An 18,788-nucleotide genomic window follows, 5' to 3' on the forward strand; every position below is an offset into this window, starting at 1 on the left:
CCAAGGTTCTGGGTGTCCTATAACTGTAATACTAGAAATGTGCTTACACTGGTCATAGCTTACATCCTGGATAGCAATAAATGTGCCTTTACAGATTACATTGTCTTAGCTATACCAGTATAAAATCACACTCTGCACAAAAATAATTACGTTAGCAACAAAAAAGTGCACAGAACAATGAGGCTCAGAACTATGTTTTGTATTTTAAAATATTCTGGTTTTAATTGTAAAGAATTTTGATAGTAAAAACTTAGGTACTGGTTTGGCTATTGGTCTATCTTGCTATAACATGGTGTCTACCAAAATGATATCAGCAGAGAGAAGAGTATTCTGATCTTTTATTAAAATGTATCACTCGAGTTACAGTCCAGCCGTGTGCACTCCTTTAATGTTGATGTGCTATTTTTGAAATCTTATAAAGGTGATTATTAATCATGAAGCAGTCTACGAAGGACAGGCAGAGGATCTTCAAGTTCTTGTCTCCGTACATATTCTGTTAATGGTTGTTCATGTACCTGGGAATTTGGTTCATGAGCCTTACCTATCTTCTTGCAATGTATGGAAATTAAAAAGAACATAGAAGGATCAACAATTAGAGATAGGCTGATAAGAAGGAACTTGGGTGAGACAGAATAACACAGCCTGCAGTCTTTTCTGTTAATCCTCACTTGCTTGGGATTCTTAAAGCATTTTCTGTTTTATAACTGTAGGTGTAATTAAGGTTACTGGAATGAATAGCAGTTGTCTTTTTTTTTTTCCCCTCATCTCTTCCTCTTTACCCGTAGAATATTTGCATCTGATTTAAAATGTGATTTGTCAGCAGCTTCTTGCCATAAATAATGCCCTTGTGTCAATCGGACCAGTAATATTGATACAAGATACATCTAAGGAAAACACTAGCAGTTTAGAGAAGGAAGGAGATATTCTCCCAGTTTCCGTTTTTCACAACTGAATCCTGATGGGAGGTCTGGGATTTCTCAACATTATGAAATCCAAAAATTTGTTGGTGAAGATGCAGTTACACAGTTGGACATGAAGCTTGGAGGCCATATAACAAAAATAATCTTTAGTGCTATACGTTTATATGGGACAGAAGTTAACACAGATGCCTTTGGTAAAAGATGACTTTCTTGATGTATGCAGCTCACCCCATTTGGTTGTCAGGCTTCCAGATATTGTCTTAGCAGCTTGGGTCTTTAGGTCTCCATCTGCTTTTTACCTTAGTAAAAAGAAAAAAAGCAAACATACTCCTGGGCACAGCAGCACATTACTTTTGAAACAAATCCTGCAATAGCTTCTGCTGCTATGCAAAGTAAGAAAGAGGGCTTGCAAAGTAAGACAGAGAGTTTTAGTCTAGAGTGAGCCCTTGGGGCTCTAATTGACTCTTAGTCCAAATTGCTGCTTATGTAGATTCCTTGCAAGAACTTCATTTTGGAGTGATGATCAGCAAAAGCAAAAAGAGAGATCACCTGACTGGCATCTTAGTAGCATCTGTTATCAGATGAGGTTAACCTTTATGTTCCTGTTCTGTGGTTATTTCTACTAGGAGCGGATGAAATGGGTAGCAAAGTGTGTATTTGTGTAGAGGAGACCACTGCTGGAATTTGCAAAGATCATGGACACAATCCTCTCATTATTGCTGCTACTAAAAAAAGACTAATAAATGTTATTTTCTGGTTGGGGAATAGAGCACTAGCAATCATAGCTTGCCTCTGAAGGGCCTGTGTTTTTAAGCAGTTTAGGAAAGAAACATGCTTTGAGTAAGGAAACAAGGTGGTTTTGACCTCCTCAGAAGGGAGCTTTTATTGCTCCTAATACCTTAGGATTCTGCATTTCAAATTGTAAAATTCTCATGAAAAAAAGAAGAGACTTACTGACTTAAGTGACTCAGGAAAATAAGTCATAACTTACTGCAATTATAAATGAGGGCAAGTTGTTGATGATGTCTCTTTATAAAAGACATTGGTTCCAGCTGACTTACACCTCAAGATCAGACATGAGAGATGCTCTACATGTTTCCAGATATTGAATGCCTCAAGAAAGCAGTAGCTATAAGCAGTGGTGTTTTTGAGGACTGTGGTTTTCGATGGCAAGATTGCTGATTGAAAGTGTCATGGATAGTTCTGTCCTTTAGAAAGAAAAAGACTAGCGATGAAGTCCTTTATGAGAAGAGATAAAGTTATATGTCTGATATTGTAACTGCCTCTATAAACCGCCAAGAAAGTGCTGGTTAGCATGAAGGAAAAGACTTAAAATTCTTTCTTCTACATCGCACTTGGTATCACATCCTAAACGTTCCTCTGGTAAAATCTGAGAGCTGTGTGTAGCATTAGTGCTGACCAATATCATATTTAGTTCTAACCCTTTCTCCTTCCTTCTCTTTTTCCTCTCTCCCTCTTCAAGATGGATCTTGAGAGATTTTTTAATGAAGGATTTGTGTCTCTGCCCCAGTTAGGGAGAAAGAGCACATGGAGAGGAAATTGCAAGTGGCAGCTGATCCTGTGTTAGCCGTATAGTCTCAGCACAGGACACAAGCGTACGCAGAGGAAGTGTAAGCTCCAAACAGAATTGTTGATCCACAATGCTCCCTGTGGAATACAGTGAGAGAATGCAACTGAAACAATTCAAATTACTATTCTGCTTAAAAATATTTTTCTTAAGACTTTGGGGTTTATGGGAGTGCTTGAGACCACTCCTTGCTACTAAATGTCATGAAAAACCCTTGTAATAAGCCTTGAAGTTTTCAATTGCCAAAAAATATTTAACTCCTCCAAAAATCTCAAAATTTATGCTGTAGGTACAAAGAATAGACAGGAGAAAGTCTGTTCTCCAGAAAGTCAGGAGACAATAGCCAGGCACTTCAGTCAATTCTTCCTATCACTGAGGAACGCTGACTCATTCTGCTAGATCTCCCTTTTGCAGCTGTGGTCCAAACGAGTCATATTAAAGGAAAAAAGGTTCTTTCACAGCTGAGTAGCTGAAGTACTGAAGCATAAGATGCGATTGTATGTGCTACATTAACATGGAGCTGCACATTTAAAACTGAACTCTATCTGTCTCCAAATACAGGAAATTTAAATAGTTTCAGTAGACGACTAAAACTGGTTGGTTTTTTTTTTTAATTAATGTATGTGTATATGTGTTGCTTAAATGTAGATAATATATAGTCACTAATTATTTTAAGTATGCCAGGCTGGCAGGACAGGTATTCCTGTAGACATATATAGGCTATCTTTTATATATATGTATACAAAGATGTATGTTTCTTTTCAAGAGTCTCATTTAGGCAAAAATGTTGGATTTACTAGATCACACAGGTCCTGACGTATTGTTCATTTATTCCTCTAGACTTAATGCTCATCAGTATCAAAATGACAAAAATTCAGGCATTTAAAAAAGTAATGAAGGACAGAACGGAAGCCATTATTAAGCCATTATATGAATCAGTCACATATTCACATTTATATACTATATACAGTTCTGATTGTTCCGTCTCACAGATAATGACAGAACTGCCTAGGTGATAGGAAGGGTGATGAAGAAGGTAGGAGATTAAAAATTACATTGATAGGAGGAGAGACATAGTCTGGTATTTTTTTGACAGGGAGATGGCTGTTATACGAGTGATATGAAGGCAAGGAATAAGGAATGATAATTCAGAGTTTTTCAAAAACAAGAAATAGAGAGCATGCAATACAGTTGTCAGGTTGCAGAATTACGAGAAAGGAAAGGAAATTGTTTTTCATGTGAGCGTAATTGTGAAACTAACTGGCATAGGTTAATGAGAAAGCCGAAAGTATAAGTAGAGGTAAATTAATTCACAGTAGTAGATAGGTTCATCTTTTTTTTTATATATGGGATAAATCTTTCATCTGCTTTTAAAGTGGCTATTTTGGGCTACATAGACCTTTTGCCTTGCTCCAATATCGCTGTTCTTTGTAAGGCAATGCAGCAAATTTACAGTTAGTCAGTGTAAGGAAAGATGTGTGTTAAATGCCAGTGCTAGCTAAAGATTTATTTTTTGTTACTAATAATGTTCTACTGGTAAAAGCATGAAATGGACCCAGTTTACTGCTACAGACAGGCTTAGGCTGCTGCGTCTTTCCAGAGACAAGAGAAATGAGGCTTGGCCTACTCTGCAAGTTCTGTAGTTCTAATCCTGGTAGTAAAGATATGATTATATTTGATTTATGACCAGCGTAGTAGTGCCAATAAGTTTTCTAGTGTAGATGCAGTTATACTTGCAAAGACAAGTATGCTATCTTCTACATTTGTACTGTGCCTGGTTAGAATAACCCAGTTGCATTAAAAAAAAATAGGATGTGGGTTAACAAGTAAAGAATGTTCTTTTCTCTGTAACTTTCTTTAGGGCCTTGGCAAAACAGATTATACTGTTTAAGTACTTCTGTAGCTGTGAAAGTACACCTACATGGTAGTTTCCATTATTACAAAGTGGAATTTTTTTAAAACCCCTGTCTCTTAATGATACTGTAATACAGAAAACAACACAAGTCTGTCTCAGGCTTGGACTAAATACAGTAAACGCACTGAAAGAACTTTAAAAATGTTGTACTGTGAATTTTATGAATGAAAGTAGGTTTATACTGATACTGTTGCATTAAAATAAAAACTGCTTTTTAATATGAACTAAATTAGTGTAGTTGCTTCACCAGACTCTCTAATGTGAGGAAGATTTCAGGTGCAAGTCCTGTTACAGAATCTAGTGAAAACAGAAAAGCACCCTTCTTTCTGTATATGTAGATCTGTGTCCATTCCCACCTGTCTGTTGCATACAAGCACTCTTCGTCTGTCTTGTATAGAATGAGACAATGACTGTAATTTATTTGAGGTCTTTAGAAATCCTTCACAAAACGGTTGAGTATGACTTGATGTGCATTGTGAACACTGAAGAGCTAGGCTGAATATAGTTTGCATATAACTATATTAAATTCAATTCATATAACGTACTCAACTAGGGCTGAATATAGTTTGTGTATAGAAATGGGGAGATAAAAACTGGTCTGTGGTTGCTGAGAGTTACATTGAGATAATTATGTTTTAACATGGACCAATGCATTTTTTCAGCAGAGTGTAACTCCTCTCGCCTGTCTGTAGGTTGAAGACAGGCCACTGGGTCTGGTTTGCTGCTGAACTTTTTCAAATGGGTTTTCCCTTCTCATTGCTACTTTTCTTTTGTTTAGAAATCATGGTACAGAAGCATTACTTTCTTGACATGATCTGGTTTCCAGTGCTCCACAGGGAGAAGATGAATTTCACAATTAGTAACAGTGAAATGGTGATCTGGTTGACTTGGCTCTGAATAGTCCTTCTTTTGTCCTACCATTACTTATCTGTGATTCCTGTCACAGATCTACAGCCTCTATGATTATTTGCACTGAAGTCGCTTTTCTATGTTTGACAATGTTAAGTATAATTTAAGTGTGTTTATTTTAAGACCTCTACACAAGAGCTGTGAAAAAGGGCCTCAATCTAAATAAGAATCAGGGCCTGTATTTTTGCTTTTTAAAAAAACATTTACTGATGTTTATGTGAAGTAAATGCAAAGGAATGGTGCATAAATCTAGTTAAGTGTAGTTTAATATCCCTTGTGTTTTTTACAAGGTTCGGGCATCTATTTGGCTGGTCTCCAAGGACAGATCCAGGCTTAGGCTGTCAAACAAATGGATTTTTAACACATTTATGTGTAGTTAAATCTAGTTTGGATGTAGTTGCAACTTCAGAATGCTGAAGTACAGCAGAAAGAATTAATTATGCTAACCTTGTATGTATGTACCTTTCACTGTACAATCCTTAACTGCTTCAAAATAAGCTCAGGAAAGCTTGTTTCTAAACAATTTTCTCTTACGCATTCAGTTTAGAAGAAACTCTCAACTGGGCCAGTGTTTTCTACATGGACTTTACAAGCATTCCGGTATAGGTTTTTCTTGGTGTGTCTCTATCTTGTAGTTGCTTAGGTAAGACTGAGGTTGCACTAGCTTCTGTAAGCTGGTTCTTATAAATTATTATTTCTTCTGCCTCCCGTTTGCAGAGGCTATCTGTACGGCAACTCATTGTGCAAGATTAGCTGACCCCTTATCTAAGATGTCTGCAGTAGGAAGAACTTAGCAGTTTAAAATTCTTTAGCGTTTTTGGTTTCTCTAGAAGGTGCCTAGGATCCTTGATGATGCCTCACACGCGTCCTTAAAGATCATAATTATTGTCAATAGAAGGAACAACTTGGGCATGTGTTCCTGTACTAACCTGTTGCGAAAGCAGTGCTGTGGCACAGGGAGTACTGATGTACAAGCACACATGGCATATGGTTATGGCAGAAAAAATGTGCGTGTACTGCATTTACCCTAATTGTATCAGAACATGATTGCATGATTATAATTTCTTTCTGTTCGGTGACTGAGACCACAAACTATATTCATCTTCAGAGGATTCGCACTTTCAGAGCATGCTGTTTGTGGTCCATTGACACTGTTTCCAGGAATTCAGTTTTAAAGTATATTAATATGTTAAGTGCGTTGTGACACTTCAGTTTTAAAGAAAGTTAATAGCCATGATGCAGCTATCTGGAGAGAGGGTATCTTCCTGTGAAACAGGTATGAGGTTTAGGCTTCCAACCTACATTTCTGAAGAATTCCATGGGCTTCCTGTCATTTTGTTTTATGAAAGAAATCTGAAAAGGTTTAAAACAAGAAATTCATTTACTTCTTAAAATATTCTGCATAATTCTGTTTTTCCTTAGTGTTTTTTATTGTTATTATTAACTTTTGATATTGGTATTTTAAGACATAGTATTCTTACAGCTATTGGAAATATATATTTGCTATAATCAAGATGGTGTTCCAGGAATGTTCTAGTTTGAATCATACCCTTTTTTTTTTTTTCTTCCATTTGTAATTTATTCTAGGTATTTATGTAAACTGTCAGACCAGGAGTTGCGACAGAGTGCCGCCCGGAACATGGCAGATTTAATGTGGAGCACAGTTAAAGAACCATTGGATACAGCCTTGTGTTTTGATAAAGAAAGTCTTGATCTTGCATTTAAATACTTTATGTCTCCAACTCTAACAATGAGATTGGCTGGGCTGAGTCAAATAACAGTAAGAATTTTTTAAAAATATCAATAATATTTAGAAAAAATGTTTATTTTTGTGTTTTATGAATGACAAACTTGTTTGGGGGGCTTTTTTAATGGGTGAAAACAGCAGAACCTTCTTATATGCGGTCTTAGGAAATTACAGTCATGATTGTGAATATAGGGTTCCCTGAGAGACAAGTCTGGGTGACGGCTATGTTCTGCAGCATGTGGAACTGTAACACGTTTCCTGAACAATATACCGTGCTAAACAAAACTCTTATAACCATGTTTTGTGACAGCTGTGTTGAAATTAAGTCCCTTAACATGGCTATATTTGTGGTTTACAAAGGCTTTCAATCTGTTTTCATTTTTACCTTTGCAGTGTCTTGACTCTACTGTATTTAGCTGCTTCTTTGTATTGTACATACCTCTTTTTCCTGTTTGTTTAGTATAGTTTGTTTCTTAAGAGAGAGCATTTCTCCATTCATTAGCAGAAGACTGAATTGCAGAGGTAAATATATATAGCATCAAATAGAAACAGGCTAAAAGCAAAAAAACCTGCCCTTTACTTTCCCATGGAAATGCTCCACATTGCACCAGTCAAGATTGTGCATCCTTTGTCTGTCATTGCTTCTTACATGTGCATTATAGCCACATAGAGACAGTTGTACAGAAGGTCAGAAGTGAACTTTTTATTCATCTGAGCCTTTTCAATTTTGTGTTTCTTCTGACACTTCTGTATTTAAGATTTATAGCCCATATTGTCATGTTTGCCTTAATGCACAAAATGATGAATATGAACAAACTGTACTAGAATGAACAAACATGTTCTCCTTAAATTTTGTAGTATTTTCTCCATGCATTTGGCCTTCCCTGGTCTAACTGGTTACACAGTATCACTCAGTGACTCTCTTCATTGCTGGCTGTCAGTAAATACAAGACAAGTTTACTTAAATTTGATTTTGCTTCTCACTATATATAGAAGTAGTTGCAATTGTTTTAATAAATGTCAATTTAAAGTAACCTGTAAGTATTTCCAGTCAGATTAGTGGTGGTTTTTAAGCAAAGTATTTAATTTACATACGTATGTGACCTACTAAGTTAAAAAAAAAAAAAAAAATGTGTGAACTTCACCCACTTAGTATTAATCAAATGCTATTCTAAGGGTAACTGCATTTATTGGACTTGAATGCACTGTCCATTCAGATTGGCACTTACATGAATGAAAACATAATGCAGTTCATCCAGCAGAAATGCTAAAGCAAGATACAGAGAAAGTTAACTTTGGGGAGAAATAGTGACATGATTGTAAATATAAATTGTATACGTAAGTAATTTATATGACTTTATATGAATGCTACACTGAATATACTCAGTGCCTGCATTCTAATCTTCTGTCATAATTAGTGTAAAGCGAATGTTCAAGGGTTCTTTTTGTATAATCAGAAAACTTCAGTGAGTTGATAAAGTCTTAGGTGAAAATCTAACATATTTTTGTTTTGATTTTTCATTGCAGTGTGCTTTATTATTTATACAGTTGTGGGTATCATACTATCTGTCAGATACATTTTAAAATACAGCCATTAACTGGGCATAAAAATAACTTCCTTTTTTAAAATTTTGCATAGTTTGAGAAAATGCTCTTTTCAGTATCATTTATTTTAAAGTAAATTTCTAGTGTTTGCGTAGTTCCAATTATGTTAGATTTTTATTCCTATAAGTACTTTCCTTTGGTTTTGTACAATTGTCCTGGTTCAACTACTGATGTATGTCTTTTTGTGTATCCTTAAAAACAGAAAGTCTGAAAATAAGAACGCATCAGTTTATTTTTTCAGGCATGTAATTCATTTAAGGGAGTGTGGAACGGTGTAATTTTAAGAAGTTATATATTTTGATCTGGTATGATTGATAAATATGACTCTAAAAGTGAGATTTTTAATAACAGACATGTATTGCCAGAAGTAAAATTTTACAGTATTTTTAGGTTAAAGCAAATCTGTTTCAGCTTGTAAAAAAAGGGAATATTGTTTGTTAATAAGTTGAATCTCTCTTTTTATATGAATAGTCTCTAAAACTGCTCTGGAACAACTGAAACAATTTATTCTTCTTTCCCATTCAAATCATAGGAAATTTTCTCCTCTTTGGTTCTCTTTTTAAAGATCTTACAAAGATATCTTTGGAAGAAGCATCTTTTGATTTTTCTTGTTTGACTTTTGAGTTTGAGAAGCATTTTGTTCCGTTTCATTCTGTGTGCCTTGCCTGGAACAATTTTAATTGCCAGGTCTGTGGAACTTTGAGCATGAAATTTGAACTAAAATTTACAGAAATTTCGGCTGCCTCTTTACTGAGGTTTTCTGTCCTCTTTGCAAACAAAGTTGTGTTTACAAAGATGTAATGTAGTTCAACTTTGTTAGTATTTTCATACAATCTTCTCTATTACAGATGTACCCTCGTGACTGCTTTTTTGAAGTTTCTTTTTTTTATTCATGCCTTTGATGGCTAGAGTTTGTCAAAGTAATTTCATTGAAATGTTCTTCCCAACCAACGCAATTTCAGCTTCCTGTTTTGTATTCAAGACTTTAGAACTACGATATCTGCAACTGCAAATTTTTTTCCTTTCCTGGACTTTCATTTGCCAAAAGTTGAGCATTTAGCCTCGAAGCAGTTCTTCATTTGATTTTGCAAACATGTGTGAAGTTTCAAAGAAAACTTTTGGCAAAATTATGTGCAAAATATGTTGAAGTGTGAACTTTTCAATAGATACTTTATTTCAAAGAAAAGTTTCCTCTGGAAATTCATATGGAAAGTTGAGTGGGATGCAAATTTCTAATTTCACTCATAAGGTCAAGACTGAAATAGATTTGGTCAAATAATATCTCTGGCTTGCCTAATTGTTCCTTTCGCAAGATAAATGTACTTTTGCCATCATCGTGGAGATAGAAATTGTTGACCAAAAATACCAGTCAATCTAAACAGATTAATGTCTTCTAACACGGAGGTGTTGATTTGTGTCTGCCAAGAGATTTTTTTTTTTTCCTGCCTGACAGCTAACATGACCAGTCCTAAAATGAAACCTTTCAGTTTGTTGTTTGTGGAACCTCTTGAGACTCACACAATACATGCTGTATGGCATACAGGGATTATATTTGCTTACCATCAAATATAGACTTGCCTCCCTTGAAGAGTAGCATACACATAATGTGTCATATCATCTGACTAAAGTTCTTATTTACAAAGCAAGGTTGAACACAGACGCATGAAAGTTAATTTTAGCAAAGTGGAAGCTGGGGTGGTTGAATATGAAGTTGGAAGCAGCTACAGAAAAGAACAGCAAAATGTAAACCAAGGTGTACCCGAAGTTTTTTGTTGTTAGGTTGTTTCTCTTTGATTTCATCTCCCAGTCATCTGTGGAGGTTGTTCAGCTCCAAAATACCCTCTTCTCTCTCTACTGTTCCCTCATGAATAGGACCCTCTGTTTTCCTGTCTTTCCAGTTACAGGTGAACTTAAGTATGTGAAAATGCATACTCGTAACTCATCTGGCCATCCTTCTTTTTTCAGTTTTTCAACCCCTTTTTATTTGGCTCTGTGCATTAATGAAAATGCAAATGCAACATTGTCAGGTTTTTCCTGAACAAATGCAGTGCAAAGCATGAACAGTGCATATTTATTCTTCTTGCATTGGTTTCCTACATAGAAAGTTTAATTACCTTTGATGCCTGCGTCTTGAGACAGGACTAGCTAGAGAGATGCCTTTTTGTTCTCAGCTTTCTTTGCTGAAGACTTTGTACCTCTGTTGTACTTCATAACTAACACATTTGTGTTACATTTATTGGGCACAGGCATCTTTAGTTTCTTACAGACTTTCATATATGGTAAAAGATTGTAAAAGTATTTTATTCCCTCTGGCATTTCACAGTAACGAAACATGAAGTGAAGAAAATGTTAGGAGGTGAGTGAGAATGAGGTGGTGCAACACTATGCTGTGTGTACTTTGTTTTGCACTCTTGTGTAAGAATTCCAAAACTTCAGTTGAAATTACTGTAAAAACTGATGGAAAATTCCAATATGAAAAAGAACATCATTTGTCAAAATTCCTTTGGATAAGGGTTTTGTATGGGAAATTTGGATCAACATGTGACCGTAAATTTCTAATGATGATAGAAACAGTTCAGTATTCTTTCACTCTTTGATCCCTTTCAACACATTTTCAGTTGGGGCATGAGTCTTCAGAAAAGCCAGTGAACTTTCACTTCTTTATTTGACCCAATTCTCATTGGTCATAACAATTTCTTCATAAAGAAATAAACTGTTCACATGTTTTTCCACTCCAAAATACGTTTCATTTGAAAGTATCTATTAATAACTTATCTATTAATGTGTAATCAGGGTCTCATATCTCACTAGTTTTAATGCATATTTTCTATTTTGTTTCTTCAAAACCACTTTTTGTCATGAAAATTGTTGAGATTAGACACAAATAAATCTTTGTGTAAAGACTGCAGGAGATTAGCTGTCACCCGAATTATAGAGTGCATGTACCAGAGTTGTTTCGAGAAAGGAAAGAGTAAATATTATGACAAAGTTATACAACAAGTTTAATTTTAATTTCAAAAATTCACATTATTGTGTCTTTAATTTTTTTTGAAAACACGATGACAAATAAGTTTTATTACAGAACTTTAAATATTAAAAAAATATTATGTCCTGTAAAGAACTGAATACAGAGCCATCTCTGTATCTGGAAAGTTGATGCTGAGGGAAGGGATGGAAAAGAGATGTCAAATTTTAACAAGTTTTGTTTTTCTGGAATGTCTTGAATTTATCAGTTCAGGTACCTTTGAAAGCTTCATTTCGTATAAAAATATGTAATCTTCACTCTCCAATTTTGTAGACTTTCAACACTGATAATGTGACAAAAGAAATCTTTGCTGTTTTAGTAAGCATTACAGTAATGGGGAAGCTCATCCTAAAACATCAGTTTCCAAAGTATGTGTTTCATTTCTCATGAAAACCTATGTGCAAAGTGACTGCTACACACCTTGTTTTGATTTCTGGAGTGGGTGGAGTTTTTGTAATATCATTTAATTGCTTTAGTGAGAGAGGTTGATTAAAAAACAAAGTTGATCCTTGCCTACAAGAACGCCTGTTCACATTTTTGTTAAAGTGATTTATTTAAAAACATTGAAAGTACTAGAAAAATTTGTTTACTGTCACTAGTACTATATTTAAGTATAAGAAAACTACCTCACAAAATATTTAGATAAGATTTTAATTTTTTTCTTCCTTTTTCTAACTATAGAACCAACTTCATACCTTCAATGATGTGTGTAATAATGAGTCATTAGTTTCAGACACAGAAACGTAAGTAGGAGCATTATTATGAATACTTCAAATGCGCTATATGATTGCAGTTGTTCGGTATTGTTGTTACGGATTATAACCAATGGGGAGTAGTGATAATCCAAGGCATTTATTAGAAATATTCTAATCTGGGATTCAATACATGGTTTTAAATGGTAACTTTAAAAATATTTCTAAATGTTTCTGGATTTCTTTAATGTCTTAAAAGACAGAGTCAAGGTAGCCTTTAGAAAAATGTAAATACTGAAATAATAAATACCAATAATGGGCCATTGTCTCCATTGTGATGTATAAATAAGAACCAGCTAATTCATATCCAAGTAGTATTTTTTCTGTCTTCTCATTTCTCCTGATTATTTAGTTAACGAAGACTTGTCTTGCCATCACGGGCTCCCAGCCTTGTTATTAGTTTTCCTCGGAGTGTGTGAGGTGTGCTCTTTATTGTTTTTCTTCAGAGTCCTTATTTGTATAATTCAGGTGTGTGTAACAATTCTAAAGGGGACTCCTATAAATCTTTGAGAAGATTAATGTGTGGGGTTGTATCCTAGTGAGGAAATGTATTGATTTTTGTAGTAACTCTAAACTCTGTAGAATTTAGAGAAAAGTATGTGTTTAAGCAGTTGAAAGAACTGTTCATTTGAAATAATAGGCAAAGTATGTAAAATCTAGGATTTTACTTGTGATATACTCTTTAGGTTTATCTTGGGGTATGATACACTTATTCTGTTTATCCGAGGGGTTTTATCCATGTGTGTATCATCTGTCTCACCACAGACACATACTCGCCGCTATCTTGTGCTTATTAATGAGAAGTCTGTTACAGCAGCAGTTGGATTGCTTTTTTGTCTGGGTAGTTTTGTTATAGATGATTTTATTTTAACACCTGCTTATTGAAATCTGGCAGCAGTCAAGACCACAATACTATAGTTTTCACGTAAATAACAACTTGAATATTTGAAAAAAATTGCATTATTGTAATAAATGCAATCACACATTTGTTACTATACTATACGCTTATATATACTTATTATTTACATATTTTGTGCCCTGGGAGAGGTGCTGTGTTTTTTCCAAAGCCTCTAGTTCTATAGCAATAGAAGTAAATACTACAGGAGCGTAACACGTTGAATATGTCAGGTGCCTTGGTTGACTGGGTTATTTTCTATATTGTACTGCCAGTTTATGGTGTATTGTTACACTGGGACTGCCAAACCTCATTTTTACCTATTTCTTCTCCTCTTTCCTTCATGTTGAAAATCTGATAGTGAGGTGTTTCTTGGTTAGCTGATCTTCTGAAACATATTATGAATGAAATAGTTTTTTACTAGTAGTAACTAATTAAAAGAACATTAACAAGAAGTTATTCTGCCAGTTAAACTGTTTGATTTTCTGTGTCAAATGTAAAAGAGGAAAGTTATCGACAGGGGAAAAAAAGAGAAGGGTGCTTAAATTTCCCTGCAGAAGAGCAGATGTACTATGCAAGAACATCAGAGTTATTTTAAAGCTGAAGGAAATTGTCAAATTCTCATTTGGGATATTACTTTCTTGGCAAGGGCATCTGTAAACAGCCTGTAATTTGAAAGGAATGCAGCATGAACAGAAGGACTTCTTTTCCACTTTTGTAGTATGTGGGGTTTTTTTAAAATCTAAATTCCAGTCATTCTGGTGTTTTACCTGAAAAATTGGGTGCAAATCAGTATCAGTATTGCTGCTCATCTTCAGATGTCTTCTGCAATCACTAGTTTCTTCCAGCCGAATAATCACAAAAGGCTAGTGCAGAAGGATGGGGAAAATGTCTCACTTCTACAATTTGTTCAGTACAAAGCTTCCCTCTCATTAGAGGCTCTGTTCATGAGAAATTTTTGGATGAGAAGGCACTTATGGAGTTGGCAGTGATTGAATGAGCAGCAAAAGGAAAGCTTTTCATTCCTGTTTTCTTTCCTTAGTGGAGAAAGGAAGTCGAAGATTTATTTTGTACCTTTGTAGCCTCTGCAGATTTAGCAAAGGAAGGTATTTTGCATTATGTCTGGTCATCCCCGTTATGTGTTTTGACTTTTCCAGATGCGTTTGGAACTGTCAACCTTTGGGATTTCTTCTTCTGTATCTTGATAAGGTGGGTTTGCGGGAGGTATCTTTTTTTAAAAAAAGCGCTATCAGTTAGTCCTAGCTCTTCCCTTTTGTTTGGAAGTATCATCAGGATTTTTTAGCAAATACTTCGCAACAGTAGCTTTCCAGCTTTCTCTGCGTGGTTGCAAATTTTTCCATGGTGGGACAAGCTAAAGCATCTTCTGTCTAGGAAAACATTGGATTTCACAATTTGCACTTGAAAGCAGCAGAAAGCTAAGACAGAGAAATCTGTTTTCTAGCTGTAGGTATTTGTATGTGTTTTTAGATTTAGTTTACTTAACTGTCTTCTCTACGGTTGAGGGTTTATGGTGGCTGAATATGCGTATTGTCCAGATATGTGCAATGTCTCAATGACTCAACTTCATAATATCCCTCAGAGACATACTTTTAATTTAGCTATTCTTGGCTCTTAAGATAGAATCAAATTCTTTGCAATCTAAGGTACTGAACAGTATGGAATCTATTGAAGCTAAAAATAACAAGACTGGACAGAAGAGTCTTCCAAGTCTTTGAATAGTGATTCCTAAAACTAGTTTGCTGATGTTGGTTAGTGAGAAACAATTATGCCTTTCAGGGAGGGAAAGATTTTTTTTTTTTGTGCTCTTTGGAGTACAAGAGGAAAAAGTGGTGTGTTTTCCTTAATAAGGACACTGTCAGCTTGTGGAAATAACATGTGTAAAGAGATATTTATTTTGCTCTTCGCTTGGCAGGCAGCCAAGAATTTGAATTTCAGGATTCAGGTTGATGCTAAGATGACCTCCTGGCTCATTTAAAAACTTGATTACCCTCACTTTAAAAGCTTCCTACAGAGTAATTTCAGGTGTCCAAAATTCCTTTCACCTGTGAACAGAAAGATCTGGACCATTTCCTCTCCTTTCTTTTCCCTCTCTTTCGTTATTTATTGAGATATGAAACTGCAAGTTTTATATGGCTTTTTCGCTTCACCACTGTTCTCAGAGCTCATGTTAACTCTTGCTTTCTCAATTTTTGTCTAAGCTTACCAACTGAATTTATGGCAGCGTCATTTAAACGCCTCTTCCCCTCTTTCTATTTCACATTCCATGGATCTTCTCAGATTTTCTCTGAAAAAAATAGTAGTAAAGTTTTTCACTCAGCTCCCTAATGTTTCTTCCTAGTGGCACACACAGTAGTATAATAAATATTCAAGATTGTCAGAGTGGTTTTGGAGAGTCAAATAAGAAAATGTGTGCTCATAAACAAAAACGTGTACTTGAATGTGTGTTGGGAAGGTTCCTGTTATATCCCCTTTGCATTTCTGATCCTAAATAGTTCAGATCAGTGTTTCCCATCCATTGTTATTTTGTAGATTCTATTTCAGTGGTTTTGTTAAGAAATGTTAGTCTTCATTCTTTGCAAGCTGCTCGTTAAATGTCTACATTTTTACTTTTAAGGTTTTACGTTATATTTTTCAGTGATGTTGCTGACTTGCTGTTTTATTTCATCCTGAGCTGGTGTGTTTTTGTAGCTGCATGGTGAATTGTGTTGGGAATTGACTAGTTGGATAAATAAGGTTTTGTTTGTGGGGGTTATATTGCTGTGGGATTTGTTCCTGGATCTGGGTCATCATGTGGCTACCAAGTATTGCACCACAGCCTCAGATTAAAATGTTTCTAGGACTTTAACCCAGTGCTCTTACAGAGAGGCATTCTTTGACCTACCAGGAAAACACGTAAACTGTAGTTTCCTTACAGATAGTTTTATTTACAATGATAAACAAAATTCAAGCTCGAGTACTTGCCTTTTGTAAGTACAGTTCACAAACATCAGGTTGTATCAGAAACTGCATAACTTCCACTCTTCCCTGCAGTCTTACAGAATGTCTGTGGAAACTAATGTCAAAAGTGCTTGAATTTCATTTCTTGGAAGTAAAACAGTTACTTTTGACTGTTGTGGTTTAACCCCAGCTGGCAACTAAGCACCACACAGCTGCTCGATGTCCCCCCGGTGGGATGGGGGAGAGAATTGGAACCGTAAAAGTGAGAAAACTCGAGGGTTGAGATAAAGACAGTTTAATAGGTAAAGCAAAAGCCACGCACGCAAGTAAAGCGAAACCAGCAATTCATTCACCACTTCCCGTCGGCAGGCAGGTGTTCAGCCATCTCCAGGAAAGCAAAGCTCCATCACGCGTAACGGTTACTTGGGAAGACAAACGCCATCACTCCAGACGTCCCCCCCTTCCTCCTTCTTCCCCCAGCTTTATATGTTGAGCATGACGTTATATGGTACAGAATATCTCTTTGGTCAGTTGTGGTCAGCTGTCCCGGCTGTGTCCCCTTCCAGCTTCTTGTGCACCCCCGGCCTCCTTGCTGGTGGGGTGGGGTGAGAAGCAGAAAAGGCCTTGACTGTGTGTAAGCACTGCTCAGCCGTAATGAAAACATCTCTGTATTATCAACACTGTTTTCAGCACAAATCCAAAACATAGCAGCTACGTTGAAGAATATTAACTCTATCCCAGCCAAAACCAGCACATTGACAGACATGAATTTTCAGGGAATTAAAAGTCTAGGAAGAAATTGATTAAATCTAGAGATCATGTAGCCCAATATGTTGTTTACATTTCCAGTGTGAGAAAGATAATAGAGACAATTAAACTAGAGTAGCTGCTACCTTTACTTTTTCATTCTCTTCTCCTCCTCCCTCACCCACAACACACACTCGTGAAGACTATCATGTTCTTTAAATGACTTCTCCTCTTGCTATTGCAATTACTAAATCCATGAAAAATAGGTAACACATGTTATTACCAAGGTGAATGTTCTTGCTGCTAAGGTCTGTATAACTTAGATATCTGACTTGTACAACTGTTCTTTGTACTGCTACTTTTGTGTTAGAGGAAAAATGGTAATGCATGTTTTTCACTCTCACTGCTTCCTTCAGTATGAAGGAGGAAATTTTTTCTATAACCTTTTGAAGAACTTCTTTTAAAAGAAAATTTGGGCGTGTTTTTACTGAAAATTGAATTCTTGCTAGGTTGCCTGAATTGTAGTGGTATTGTATATTAATAGTCCTACAATAATTTGCAAATTGCTGTATGAAAAAATACTTTTGAATTACAAAAAATGCATACTATATGAAAGAAATTTTAACGTAGCTAGAAATCAAAATTAAACCCATTGAAGAATATCGAAAATTATACTTTAAATCTTTTAATGAAAAGTTATTCTAGGTTGCCCCGCTTATTGGGGCAACTCAGAACTCTGTGAACTTGAGTGTATCTGAAATTTCTCAAGGTCATAGGGCTTTTGATAATTACTAAAGTAAAAATGAAATAAATGACAATATACAAACTTAAATCTTAGGTCAATTTATTCATAGGCTGGCATTTTATTTTTATTATTTATATAAAGTTCTGGAATTGCTGGTGAGTTAAGGTGTTCACTCTGTTTGAAAGTGAGGAAACTTATCAAGGAGCTGGAAAACCACCGGACAAAAAAAACCCTTTTCTGAAATTGAATTGTTCAGGAAATGTCAGACATCTTTCACTTACACTGAAATTAGCTTTCTTTGGTGAATCCTTGAATCTGTTGTTGTAAATGTATTTCTTATTATATCGGAGAATAAAATACTTAGTGCTGGTAATAACTTTGTCGTTTTAAAAGACAGTATATTTAGCGATTGGTGTGCCCTCAGCAAAACTTTCTGGGAGGAACGAGGGAAACACAAAGGCTGCATTCTGCCTTTCACAAAGATCATCTTGTTTTTGGTCATCCTCAACAAATGTATATCAAATGGTTGTTTACCTTCAGAAATCTGAGATGTCATTTTATCACAGTTGAGCTCACCGGTAGGATAAAGAGTTTTTTACTTCTGAGAATACATCTTTTAAAAAAAGGCATTCCTTCAAAAGAATAATCCATTATTTCTCAGAAGAAAAATGTTGCAGATGAGAGAGAGAGAACTGCCATACTAATTTAATAAAATGGGAAGGAACTCATATAAGAGAGTTTTTGTTCTTTCCTTTGGAGTAGCTAAAGGACTCTGGATAGAATGTCTAATGGACACTGTGCCACTAGCAGCAGTATTTGGTTTAGAGAGACACACTGAGCAGTGTGTCCTTTCATATTAACATTGCCTCGTGAGTCTAGCAGTGTTTATCTGGGATTCATTCTGAAAGCTACAGGTTTAAAAATTGACATCCAAGACGAAATTAAGTTATTTCCAAACAAAACTACCTCCATTGACTTATGA

The 18,788-nt window shown here is 35.5% G+C and overlaps 1 protein-coding gene across 2 annotated transcripts in view; it reads left to right on the top strand.

The window, feature by feature from the left end:
* USP34 (ubiquitin specific peptidase 34) overlaps nt 1-18,788 on the top strand; it is a gene marked incomplete at its 5' end in the record, with an annotated part of 136,592 nt that overhangs the window by 34,973 nt on the left and 82,831 nt on the right. For both annotated transcript variants that reach the window (XM_081998400.1, XM_081998401.1), the window contains 2 exons: nt 6,920-7,112; nt 12,391-12,452. In XM_081998400.1, coding sequence (XP_081854526.1) covers nt 6,920-7,112; nt 12,391-12,452 — 255 coding nt within the window. The remainder of the gene's footprint in view (nt 1-6,919; nt 7,113-12,390; nt 12,453-18,788) is intronic.

The sequence above is a fragment of the Phaethon aethereus genome (assembly GCF_964289735.1).
Source record: "Phaethon aethereus genome assembly, chromosome: 3".
Taxonomy (NCBI): domain Eukaryota; kingdom Metazoa; phylum Chordata; class Aves; order Phaethontiformes; family Phaethontidae; genus Phaethon; species Phaethon aethereus.